The sequence below is a fragment of the Lampetra fluviatilis genome, chromosome 15, assembly GCF_964198595.1.
Source record: "Lampetra fluviatilis chromosome 15, kcLamFluv1.1, whole genome shotgun sequence".
Lineage (NCBI taxonomy): Eukaryota > Metazoa > Chordata > Hyperoartia > Petromyzontiformes > Petromyzontidae > Lampetra > Lampetra fluviatilis.
In genome coordinates, this window is record NC_136289.1 from 637,701 (window position 1) to 650,433 (window position 12,733).

The 12,733-nt window shown below is 57.0% G+C and overlaps 1 protein-coding gene across 4 annotated transcripts in view; it reads right to left on the reverse strand.

Moving 5' to 3' along the window:
- LOC144936087 (protocadherin Fat 1-like) overlaps positions 1-12,733 on the reverse strand; it is a 109,526-nt gene that overhangs the window by 10,757 nt on the left and 86,036 nt on the right. For all 4 annotated transcript variants that reach the window (XM_078862923.1, XM_078862924.1, XM_078862922.1 and 1 more), the window contains 11 exons: positions 12,171-12,308; positions 11,494-11,637; positions 10,797-10,994; positions 9,746-10,264; positions 8,717-8,999; positions 7,809-7,958; positions 6,435-6,589; positions 4,731-4,952; positions 4,064-4,307; positions 2,847-3,006; positions 484-1,031 (listed from right to left, as the gene is read on the reverse strand). In XM_078862923.1, coding sequence (XP_078719049.1) covers positions 484-1,031; positions 2,847-3,006; positions 4,064-4,307; positions 4,731-4,952; positions 6,435-6,589; positions 7,809-7,958; positions 8,717-8,999; positions 9,746-10,264; positions 10,797-10,994; positions 11,494-11,637; positions 12,171-12,308 — 2,761 coding nt within the window. The remainder of the gene's footprint in view (positions 1-483; positions 1,032-2,846; positions 3,007-4,063; positions 4,308-4,730; positions 4,953-6,434; positions 6,590-7,808; positions 7,959-8,716; positions 9,000-9,745; positions 10,265-10,796; positions 10,995-11,493; positions 11,638-12,170; positions 12,309-12,733) is intronic.

The following is a 12,733-nucleotide window of genomic DNA, read 5'->3' on the forward strand; positions in this document are numbered from 1 at the left end:
ATCGTGCAATCCCTTGCACAGTGAACTCGCTCATGTGGTACATACAGCAACGTGCAAAGAGGCGTGTCACAATCATTTGGATAATAACACTGGCAACCAAGTCACGACGTGGTGTGGGAGAGTTGTCTCTGCAGGAGGAGGAGCACAAGCTGGACCCTGCCGAGGGGTTTTCCTCAATCAGCGAGGTCTGGAGAAACCATCGACTCACGAGACCCTTAACTTCGTACCACTTGGAAGGTGGGACCACGATGTTGTGCAAGGGTATTGCAGATAAGATGAGGATCGTGTAATGGTAAGTCAACGTTGTTTGCTCGATGGCAGACCGGCCGTCCGAGAGTGGAATTTCCACCAGCGGCTGAGGAACGCCAATTGACATGAGCGACGGCCGACGTTCGCGATCCGACTCGTCGCAAACGAGCGCAAACCCGCGAAGGCGATTCCACTCGAGGTGCGGGGGGATAAATGCGCGGGCGGGCTACGTACCCTCGCATTCGAACTCCCACATGCTCTTCTGGATGGAGTCGCAGTCGGACGCGGAGTTCGAAGGCGGAGGCGGGGGCAGGTTGGGCGCGACGCTGCACACGGCGACGCCGCGGCGCGCCCGCCCCGCCGAGTCCGGGTTGAACGTCGAGAACTCGGAGGGGTAGTCGGCGCCGCCCTCGTACGAGCCGCGGTCGAGGTTGTTGCGCGAGTCGCTGGGCACGCTGGGCGTGTAGGAGATGGGCCGGACGGGCACGGGGGGCGGCTCCTCCTTGCGCTCGCCCGTCGGCGAGCGGCGGCGGCCGCACAGGCACTTGCGCGCCACGACGACGAACGCGACGATCAGCAGCGCCAGCAGCGCCAGCGAGCCCAGGCCCAGCATCTCCTGCCAGCCCACGCTCACGGTGGGGTAGACGCTGGGCAGCGTGAGCTGGCACCAGTCGCCGCTGTAGCCCGTGGCGCAGCTGCAGTTGAAGGCGGCGCCGACGCTACGGCAGGCGCCGCCATTCTCGCACGGGTCGCTCGCGCAGAGGTCCGCGGGGAGCTCGCACCTGGCACGCGCAGACGCTGAGGCGTCAAGCACATGCGCGCGCGGGGCGCCAGCCTCGGGCAACACCTCTCGTGCTCTCAACTTCGCTTAGAGATTGGTAATTATATTATCCGCTGGTCGATCAGTGGATAATGTCAGAATCAGAATTTGTATTTACACAGAAGTAAAAGAGGATGGGACGAAAGAAGTCACTTTTTTACACAGGTGGCCTTTGGGTGGGAAAGCTCAAGGAACACTGCCCAACACAAATTGCATCGACAGAAACGTCGCCAAGCCAACAACTCGAACGGGGCGCGCTGCTGCCAACAGTGCACACACCCACGAGTGCCCCCCCCCCCTCCCTCACAAAAAGTAAAGTGCAAAATATTTACAGGCAAAAGTTTATACGACCACACAACATCAATGGCCACGTAGTTGCGTTGTTTTCGTCGTCGTCATCATCATCATCATCCATGATCAATCGGCAGCTGTGAACGTGATAAGGAGGAGCTCTACCTGAATGTTTAAACTGCTTAAGAAGCACAACAGGTTGTGCGTAGCTCAACTGATTCACAGTGAAGTTCAGACTGAATGTTTAAACAACACGCTGCATACTCTATACTCTTTGGTTCTTTCGGTAAAGACACGGAGTTAGAAATAAAATAAAACAAATCACGACGTTTCGATCGCAACACAAGCGGTCGTCATAACGCTGCATATTTACGGCTGCCCTTCCAGCGGCAACGGCTGGTGACCTGAGCCGACACACACAAGTAGTACAGTGCATCTGTGCATGCCACTCTGTGTCTGTGCATGCCACTGTCTGTGCATGCCACTGTGTGTCTGTGTACTCATGTGTCTGTGCGCTGGTGTGAGCCGGTAGTAGAATAAAAAATCAAGTCTCTCGAGGCAAATCACCCCCACATTCTCCTTCAATCATGGGATGTGGGAAGCTAAGCGGTTTGAGCAGCCTGGTCACTGCCGGATGTGGTTGCGTGGGGTGCGAGGTGGCCAGCGGGTGGCAGTGTGGAGCGTCATTCCCCACGATCCAAAATCCAAGCAATCGTTTTCGTGAAATTGGCCAAAAATCTGAATAACGCAGGGGCCCTCCTCTGAATGGAAGTTTCCGTGTTGAGGCTTTTCTGGGTGAATAATTGTCATCACAATCATCGATGCTGACACTGGGTGTGATAACCTCACAACGCTTATCGGTCAAGCTACGTGGAGACTGCTGCTTGCGTCCACCGTGTTGTTACTCTGGTTGAACAGAAGCTCTACGAAGCGTGTCTTTCATGCACCTGGATACATATTGCAGGAGGCTTTGTGGAATTCATTTTCTATAAAAAAAGTACGCTTATATTTGGTTCTACATGAAATGGAGACTTCGATAATTTCCAAATTCACACTGTATGAACTCACAACAGTTTTCCACATTTGGAATGTGCTTCAGAGTTTGACTCTTAAGTAACGTCCTGCACGATAGTGCCGATGTTGCCCATGTGGATCGCGCGCGAGACAAGAGCGTGTGTGAACTGTAATGCAGTGTGGAGCTGTAGTACAGGGAGTGGTTTGCACGATGTGCTATGAATCCATTGACCAGATTGCCGCTTACGACGAAAAACAGGGGCGAATATTTGAACCGGTCCTGGGCCTCCCCCAGGTCGACTCGGAGAGTTAAACGAGTACCCGCCGCGGTGTGTAAGCATCAGCACCGGGCAGACAAAGGCGATCGAATGTAGTGCTGGCCACCCACCCCACCGGCACTTGCCCCGACAATCTGTTAACGGCTAGACGGGGGAATCATTGTTTCTATCCGTGAACCGCGACGCGACGCTACCTCGAGCCCGTGTAGAGGCTGCGACATCGGCAGAGGAAGCCGCCGGCGGCGGCGGCGATGCAGGCCCCGCCGTGCTGGCACGGGTCCGAGCTGCACGGCTCCGTGTGCACCTCGCAGCGCGCGCCCGCAAAGCGGCCCGCACAGCGGCAATGGAAGCCCCCTGCGGCAGGCCACAGGCACAGCGGAGCACCCAGGGGTTCCCTCGGCGCGTAACGACGACGACTTGCACAGCAGCCGGAGCTGACTAATGACGCTCGAGCACCTGCTACGCACGTATGTTCAACCTCTTTTGCACCGTACGTAGCCAACTGTACTAATCGACCCACATCGATATTTACCCTCTCGTTAGTATCGAAGAGGTTAACAAGAGGAAGTGACGATCGCCGTTGCCTGGCCGGTCGGTCACAGCCGAAATTACATGGCCGCACGTTCAGCTACATCGAATAACCCCACCCTGTAAGAGATTCCCCTCTGATTTGGGTATTCACACAATTTAAACGCAACCTATCCAATAAACAACAGGTTAATACAAACATGAATCCAAAAACAGGTTAATTACCACCGCTCAGAGGAAAGATGTTCTGACAGAATGGACTCCTTCTGCAAGTGCGATGTAACCCAGTGCTGTCCGATGTAACCCAGTGTTGTCCGGAGCGCTCTTTCGGGAATTAGTTCGGCACGCCACATCTATCTCGCCTGGTTTTATCGAGATGGATGTAGGTTGGCGATACAGGGGTCACTGTGGGGGTCACTGTGGGGGTCACTGTGGGGGTCACTATGGATGGGTGTATCTTGCATTCTAACCGTCGTGCCAAAGGCCAATAATTATCCCTACTCCAACGGCCGTGTTCCAGGAAATAGTCGAGTGAGAACGAAGCCTTAAATGTAACCCTCGTGACCAGAGATGGAGCACGCGCTGCCGCACTCGGTCACGGCCAGAGTTGATGCCTCGAAACCGAGGGCTGCGTTTAACTTCCCAGTCGCCCCCATTCGTAGCGTCCGGCCCTGGACGCGCGACGCCGTGCATTCTCACGGACGAAGCGGCCACGAAACCTGTCAACGCTGGCAATTCGCCCCATTGCTGGTGACGAAGCCATCGGCACGTTTTCGCCAACAATCAAGCGGGATGTGAACAAATGAATGGGCGATGAAGCACAGGCAGGACACACTGGGGATTGAGTAACCGGGGGCCGAGTTATACGCTCGCACTGCGGTACCGTTGTGTGGCGTGGGCACGCAGGCCCCGCCGTTGAGGCAGGGGATGGCCGCGCAGGCGTTCTCCGGCGACACGAGGCAGCCGCGGCTCACGGCGCGCACCTCCTCGACGCGCGCCTGCGCCCCCCCGCCTTCCGGGGACAGTCGCTGTCCGTTTAAGACCACGGCGTCCAGGCAGCCGTGGAAGCCGGCCTCCGCCGCCGGAACGGAGCCGCTCACGCCCACTTTCGCCATCGGCGCTCGGACCTAACGCGGGGTCATGGGGTTCAAGTCTAACTTTAGTTCGTGTAACAAGTTTAGAAAGAATGGACACAAGGATATACTCTTCTGTAAGTGTCCTGGGGTATTACCGTGCCAGTAGGGGGCGGCGATTACCGGCACGCAATGGCTTACACTTGTGAATGACATCACGGGGTCTTTAAAGTTCACTGTGAAGCAGATGTCGCGTAGTATTATTATGGTTGTGTGTGGTGTGTGGTAACCATGCTGTGTGTCCCGTACTGTGTGATTGGTACCCATGCCGTGTGTGTGTGCGGTCGGCATGCTGTGTGTGTCCCTTGCTTGTGTGTATGTGATTGACACCCATTCTGTGTGTGTATCCTATACTCTGTGTGGTACCCAAACCGTGTGTGTCCCGTGCCGTGTGTGTGTCCGTGCAGCGGTGGTTACCCGCGCCCCCAGGTAGAGCGAGGCGTCGAGGTTGAGGGAGCGCAGCGTCCCCGCGGCCGTGCCGCGCGCCTCGTGCTCCGTGTCGACGACGAGCCGCGCCTGGTTCCCTGTCACCTCCAGCGACACCGAGTGCCAGTGGCCATCGTTCACCGGCACGCGCACCGACACCACGCCGGGACCGCTCCCGCAGTCAAACTGGAACTGCAGCATGCGGTCCACAAGCTGCACGCACAAAGAAAAAGACCCCCCCCCCCGTACGGCCTTGAACAGACTGTTGGGGCGAGCACCGTTACAGCGAGCAGCAGCTGGGAAGGCTGCATCGGCACGCGAGGGTGCAGGTCGCCAACACCGCGTTCGGCCTCCTCCGTCTCCCCTAGTGCTGGTGTTTACGACACACCGCACAAGATACTCATTCAAATCTGAATCTACCGAGGGGAGGCCCAAGACCCGGGATTTGTCACTGATGTTGGTCGTCAGCGGGAATCGAACTCAGGTCGCCGGGTTCAGAGAGCAGCGCAGCGATAATGGCTAAACTACCGCTCATATTCACACACAAGGAAGCGCACACACACGAACACAAATCCACATACACGCTTGTAAATCCACGTATACACAAATACACGGAACGGTGTTTGGGAACTTTAAGACTGGTGAGGGGGGGTGTGAGGTAAATGATCTTGGCAGTAAATACATTTTTCTACGCCGAAATTATTTTTTTATTACCAGGTAAGGCCCACTGAGCTATTATCTCTTTTTCAGAATCGACCTGACCAAAAATGATAGCTCAACAAAGTGGCTTATCTCATGGAAATTTATAACAGCCAAATACTCTCAACGCATGTTTCTAAATTTGCAGGAAAAACCGGAGGACCTGGAGAAAAAAATCCACATTACCACAGGGAGAACGTTGCAAACTCCATATAAACAGGAGTCAAGGTCGGGATTTAACTCACGACCTCTTGCATACCAGGCAAGGTAGTTAACATCTCTCGCCACTGCCGCGCCCAAATAATTTTACTATGACTTTAAAAGTATCGTCATGCTTGTACCAGGGAAGGCCTCACCGAGGCTCACAACTCATTTGCCGGAGGAACCCTGTGCCACATTTGCACAGTAGGGGACGATGTTTTCTCTGTGCATTCCCAGCCGAGTAATTTGCCGGTATTTTTTTGCAATGCGATGTTTTGCCAATTGGGAGAAGTGAGGAGGATATCAAGGGATTAGTGGTGGTGTGAAAGCACAACAAATAAGAAAAAACAACTAGAGACATTTTCGCCTGCGAAGCGTTTGTGTTCACGACGAGGATTATTTTGATTTGTCCTGTTCATTGTATTTATGCACACGGGACGACTTTGAGCACCCAGAGAGACCCCGGCTCTTCGTCGCTGCCCGATGAAGCTCAGAGCGCTTGGAGGGAAACGTCGCCGTGTGTCGATGATGAATTCAGCCTCCCAAGCTACTGGCGAGGAGCAGCTTTGTCGGTCAAAATGTGATCGACACATTGGCAACGTGCGGACAATGTGTGTCAACGCGACAATCTCGTCGGGTGGTGGAGGGCTGACGACAAAATGCTGGTATCAAACTACCACCACGTTGCCGAACTCAAACACGAATATCGATCATTGCGTTCACTACAAATACAACACGTGTAATGTTTAAATATGACACAAGCGAGTGGACTGTGCGGTGAGGTCCGGGACTGACCTCGAGGACGGCGTAGTCGGTGCCGCGCGCGTACACAAGCACGCCGTGGGGGTGGTGCGTGCGCAGCCGCAGCGACAGCTGCAGCGTGTCGGCGCTGGCGTCGCGCAGCGCGTAGCGCACGTACGAGCTGCCCCTGAACGTCAACGCCGACTCGTCTGTCCGCGCGCACACACACGGCGGGACACACAGAAGCGCACAGACGTGAATATACACAGACACGTGCTTCGTCTCGGTTTCTAGCTTCCTCAAATCCTCCGTCCCTCCACTACCTGACCCACTTCCCGACCCCCCCCCCCATCTCTCTCCCTGTTTCTCTCTCTCACTTCCCTGTCAAGTTCCGTTTTGCTTTTCCGCTGCTCTCCGTTGGATGCCCTTTCATTCTCTCGCTGCCCTTCTCCTCTCCACCTCCTCCTCCCACCGCTATCTCTCTCCCTCATCTCGCTCCCTGCCTCAACTTCCTCCTCGGTATGATCGTGAGAGTATGATGATACGATAGCACGATAGGGTGGGTGGAAGCTGACTCAGCACTGTGGGATGCACGTGACGAGATGCGGAAGACGTCATCACACAGCTGTGCGCGGTGACGTCACCGGCGGGCACGCGCACTTGGGAGTGTGGCACTCAGCCAGACAGGAATCCACCCAGGTCATCCAGCCAGAAAAGTTGTATTTAATACAGTATGATATGCGCACAGACCTATACACCCAGAGCTGATCTAGGGGAGGCCCAGGACCGGTTCAGATAATTGTCAGATAATTGGCCGTGAGTGGGAATCGACCTTGTGTCGCCATGCTCATACTGCAGTGCGTTAACCGCTATAACACCACTCCCCAAATAGAAACAGTCGTGGACACACAAAAAGACAAAGATCCCCCGCATAGCCTTTGACAAACTGTTGTTAGTGAGCACCTATGAAGGCCAAAACGGTTCACGAGGGGGTGGGTGGCCAGCACCACGCTAGACCGCCTTTGTCTCCCTTGTGACAATATTTACACACCACACCAGGTAGCCATTTTAGGCTGAGTCGACCTAAGGGACGCCCAGAAACAGTTCAAATAATCGTCAATTATGTTGGCTGTGAGTGGAAATCTAACTCGGGTCGCCAAGTTCGTAGCGCAATGCGCTAACCGCTACGATACCACTCCCCAAATAGACACACACACGTAGACAAAGATCCCCCGTATAGCCTTAATAGACTGTAGGGGCAAGTGCTGTTACCGAGCACCTATGAAGGTCGGCACGGCACACGAGGAGGTGGGTGGCCAGCACCACGACCCTTTATCTCCTTAGCGGCGACATTTACACACACACACACTGGGTACTCATTTGAGGCTGAGTCAACACGTAGACACACACACGTGGACGCACGCTCACCCTGGCAGGAGCGGCCGGGGAGGCAGGTGCAGCGGAAGCCGCCGGGCAGTGCCGCGTCCTCGCACCGCTCACCCTCGCCGCACGGAGCCGCGTCGCACGGCGCCGCGCCGCCGTCGCGGGCCTTGTGGGGGGGATCCGCGCACGCGGCTCCTGCACGGGGGTGTGGGGGTAGGGGGTAGAGGGGGGTCAACAGCGATCGCGTGCCCTGGCGACGAGGGGCGGTGTGGAATCCGCGGCGGCAACGGCTCAGAGTCTAAGTGACGGAGAGCCCCGAAGCGGCAGGGTCAAGCCGTCACGCCGCCCCTCTCCCGGGCATCGCGGACAATTCATGTCACTCCCGATCAATTGTTGCACAAGATTGAGCCGCAAGGTGGCGCGGTGATAACACTTGTGCTGCGTGAGAAGGGGCCGGGGTCCAATTCCAGACTCGGGCGCTTTCTGTGGTCTGCCCCTGTTCAGCGATGGGGTTCCTTCCAGGTTCTCAGAGGTTTCCTGCCATAACTAAAATAAAACACAATGTAACCGGTATTCCAAAGCTGAAAATGTATTTGCAAATTACACAATTGGAATTACATAGCAGCACCATCGCCCCCTACTGCAAAAACCTGTCAAGATCCTCCTGAAAAGGAGTCATAGTGCCGTGGTGTAGTGGAGTGGTGCAATGTAGTGTGGTAGTGGTGTGGTGGGGTATAGTGGTGCAGTGAAGTAGTGCAGTGTCGTGATATAGTGGTACAGTGTAGTGTGGAAGTGTAGTGTGGGTGTAGTGTAATGCAGTGGTGTTAGTGGAGCAGTGCAATCGTGTGGTGGAGTGGTGGAGTGTAGTTGTGCAGTGTAGTGGTTGCGTGTCGTGGTGGTGGAGTGTAGTGGTAGTGTAGGGTGTGGGATGGTCAGCGACGAAGCAGCAGTACCGGTGCAGGCGCAGTGTGCCGTGCGGTGGTGCCGCGGGGTGACCAGGCTGAGCCGCGCAGTGCTGTAGGTGTGCACGGCGCCGCCCGAGTCCAGCGCCACCGACTCGCGGCAGAGCGCCGCGGCGCAGCCGTCGCAGGCGAGCGCCGGCGGCCACGCGGCCCGCAGGCCCACGGCGTCGCCCAGCTCCCCCAGCGAGCCGTTGAGCTGCTGCAGCAGCTGGGCCTGTGGGAGGAGGCCCCCGCCGGACGGGCGCTCCACCACGAACAGCACGTCCAGGTCACCCTGCAAGGCCCAGGCCCCATCCCCCCCGGCGTCAGCGAGCTCAGCGTATGACGGTGACCACCACAGGCTGCGTGTGGACTCAAGAGCAGCGATTAACTTTGCACATTCCTATGACGAGGACCAGTCACATATTTTATCGATTGTTGGTGTTGATTTCAAGTTATTATCTATTTACAAGTGATTATTTGTAAATAAATATTGTACATTTATGTGTACATGCCCCAGATATATTATAAACTGACATAAATGAATACAGCTCAAAACACTATAGACTGGCCTCTACCATAATATGAAATTTTCGCTGTTAGCTCAAGACTATGAATAAAGATGTTACCCAATGTTCATATTAGCACGGAATTTTTTGTGAGCAGCAGTAACAGTCAAATGTTATTGTGAAGATGCGACCCGAGTGAAAAAGAGCTCGTGCCATGTAAACAATCAGCCAGCGGCTCAAGAGAAGTCATCACAGGCCCCTTGGAGTGCTCCCGATGGTGACTTCAACTCTTTATCTCTCATCAACAAACATTCAAACGCTCGCTACGGAGGCTGGGACACAGCAGAGGTCCCCACCGACGTCATTTACAAGAGCCACCGGTGTGCTGTGGCCTGCGTCTCCCCGTAGGGAACGTGCGCACGAAGACGGGTCTGAGCGAGTGAGCGAGCGCGTGGCGCGTGCGTGGTGCGTGCGTGGTGCGTGCGTGGTGAGTGCGTGGTGCGTGCGTGCGTGGTGCGTGCGTGGTGCGTACCCGTGGGTCGGGCTGAAGGCTCAGCAGGCGCACGTCGGCGTGCCGCGCGCCCAGCAACGGCGGCAGCGCGCGCTGGAAGTTGTGCGCGTAGCCGGCGACGAACTCCTCCGGCGAGACGGCGCGGAAGCGGAGGAGGGCGGCGTGGCGCAGCGCCGCGTCCGACACGGCCTCCACGCGGATGCTCACCTCCGTGGGCACCGAGAAGCGCCCGTCGCTCACCGCCACGTGCAGGCGGTAGCGCCCGGGTGCAAGCGGCGCGCGCGCCACCAGCTTCCCGTCCAGCGGCCCGACGGCGAAGGGCGGCTGCTCCTCGGCCAGCGAATACCGCAGCGCGTCCCACACGTCCAGGTCGGTGGCGTGGATCTTGCCGAGGACGCCGCCGGCGAAGCCGCCCGCCTCCTCGGCCGCCACGATGAGCACCTCGAGCGGCACGACCGACGGCACGCTCACGCTCTCCGGGATCACGCGCACCTCCACGCCCGCCCGCGACGACAGCGCCGGGCGCCCGCTGTCCGCCGCCTGCAACGTCGTACAGGGTTAGAGGGTCAGGATTAGCTTCAGGGTTATCATTGAGTCATCGTATAATGACAACACGGGCAAGCGGTGGTGCTGATTTAGACTGGGGTCTCCCGAGCCCAGGGTAAACATTCCATCCCGACACCACAGACGCGTCTCTGCATGTCGCACAATCACGAATGACTCCTCACGCTGTGACCCTAAAGTGCGATGGACTGAATCGACTCAAGACCGGGATTTGAACTTATTCCCTTCCAATTATAAAGCCCTGCCATGTAGCCATCTGGTAGGATTAAGAGGAATGTGCGAGATTTTTTCTTAAAGAATTCCTTCATATGACATGACATGATTTCTGCAATGTTCTTAACAGAAAATCTTCGGGGTAAATTCAACACTACTTTAACACCTGAACAACTTTGCCATTTCTTAGCGTTTACTTTTTTTTGGTTCAATTTAATGTTCGTAAAACCCCGACGGCCACAAGACCCACGAAACGACGCGACCTCCCGAGCGGAACCGGCGGCGGCAGCCCCACCTGCACGAGCAGCGCGTAGTGGGCCTTCTCCTGGCGGCTCAGCGGCGCTGCGGTGCGCAGCGTCCCCTGGGCGTCCACGTAGAAGGCCCCGGCGTGGTCCCCGGGCAGCAGCGAGAAGGCGAAGGGCGGTCCGTTGTACGACGAGTCCAGGTCTGTCACCAGCAGCTGAAGCACGCTCGAGTCCGCCGGCCGATTCTCCTGCAACCCCGCAAACGTCCCTCCGGCGTTAGCGCCGGTGGCCGCCACGCTCGGGGGTTGAATGTGGTGAAATGTTAACTCCCTCGCCTGGTGTACAGGAGGTCGTAGGTTCGATTCCGACCCTGACGCCTGCTGCTGTATATTTGGAGTTTGCGCGCCTCTCTCCACGTGGTCGCGTGGACTTTTCTCCGGGTCCTCCGGTTTTTCCTTCCACGTTTAAAATTAACGTCACCCAATAAAAATATTTGGCTGCTGTAAACTTCCACGCGATGATAAGCCACTTCGCTGAGCTATCATTTGTGGCCATGTCGCTTCAGAAAAAGAGCCATACAGCTCAGTGGGCCTTAACTGGCACAATACAAAAATCTTGTTTTTTTTTATGTCGCCGAAGCTCAGCTAACGGGACACGATCGGCCTCCAGAGTGCCGGATTCCGAATCCTCCCGCCACCACCGAGGGGGACCGCAGTCCACCCTGGCGCGAGGCCCCGAGGCCCTCACCTGCACCACGATGCTGTAGTTGGACTGCGCGAAGACGGGCGCATTGTCGTTCACGTCCGAGACGTCCACGTTGACCGTCACCTCGGAAAACTTGGCAGGGGTGCCGCTGTCGGTGGCGCGCACCGTCAGAGCGAATCCGGACACCTGCGGCGAGGGGAGGGGAGGAAAGGGGAGGGGAGGGGAGTCGAGGGGAGGGGAGGCGAGGGGAGAGGAGGCGAGGGGAGGGGAGTTACCGGCGATTAGAATTCAAGAAGAGCACAGCTCCAAAAGTCAACAGCAATGGGCCCTTTGCGAGGCTGTCAGGGCAGCTTTACGCGCTGCAATCGGAGTGTTGTGCACCACTCAAGGGGCGCCACCGCAGTCTCTAAATGTTGCAAAACGTCACGTTCGACAATGGAGCCATTTCTGAGTCCATTCTGCTCCACCATCGCACATCGTTAGCGAGCGACCCGGGCAACCGCAGCGATCGTTCAAAGCACCACCGCAAGCCCGGGACACCTCGCAGCGCCGAGCGCACCACACGCTATCACCGCCAGGACCAACAGACCGTGCGTCTCCTACGCATCGTGCGTTTGGTCACGCGCTCGCACGTCACGCGCGCGAGCAAGTGCAGCGCGTGGGTGGCGCGACGAGGGCCGCCGAGATGGCCGAGTGGCGGTCCCGCAGCGGGGCCTTACCGTCTCCCGGTCGAGCGGCTTGACGACGGAGAGCCGCCCCGAGCCGGGCTCCAGCGCGAAGTGTCCCCCCGGGTCCCCGCCCGACACCGAGTACGCCACGCGGTTGTTGTCGGGGCCGTCGCGGTCCTCGGCCATCACCTGGAGCCACACAGAGAGGCAACGTCGATGCTCTACTCGGCGGCGGTGACGTCGCCCCGACGCCTGCGTCGGGCTAGGTGCGCTCGTGGGCCATGTGAATTGACAAAAGCTTGCCGGCAGGAGGGTCGAGGGACAGGCCCAGGTCAGCACGTAGGACACATGTACAAGTACACGCATGTACACACAGACACAGATGTACATAATACAAACAAGGATTCATATACACGGACACTCAAATATATAACGTCAACAACAAAGATCCCCCGTATAGCACGGTGGGTGGTCACAACACCACGCCCAACCGCCTTTATCACCAGGTACTCATTTGAGGCTAAGTCGACCTAGGGGAGGCCCAGGACCGGTTCAGATAATCGTCACTGGTGTTGGCCGTGAGCGGGAATCGAACACTGGTCGTTAGGTCCGTA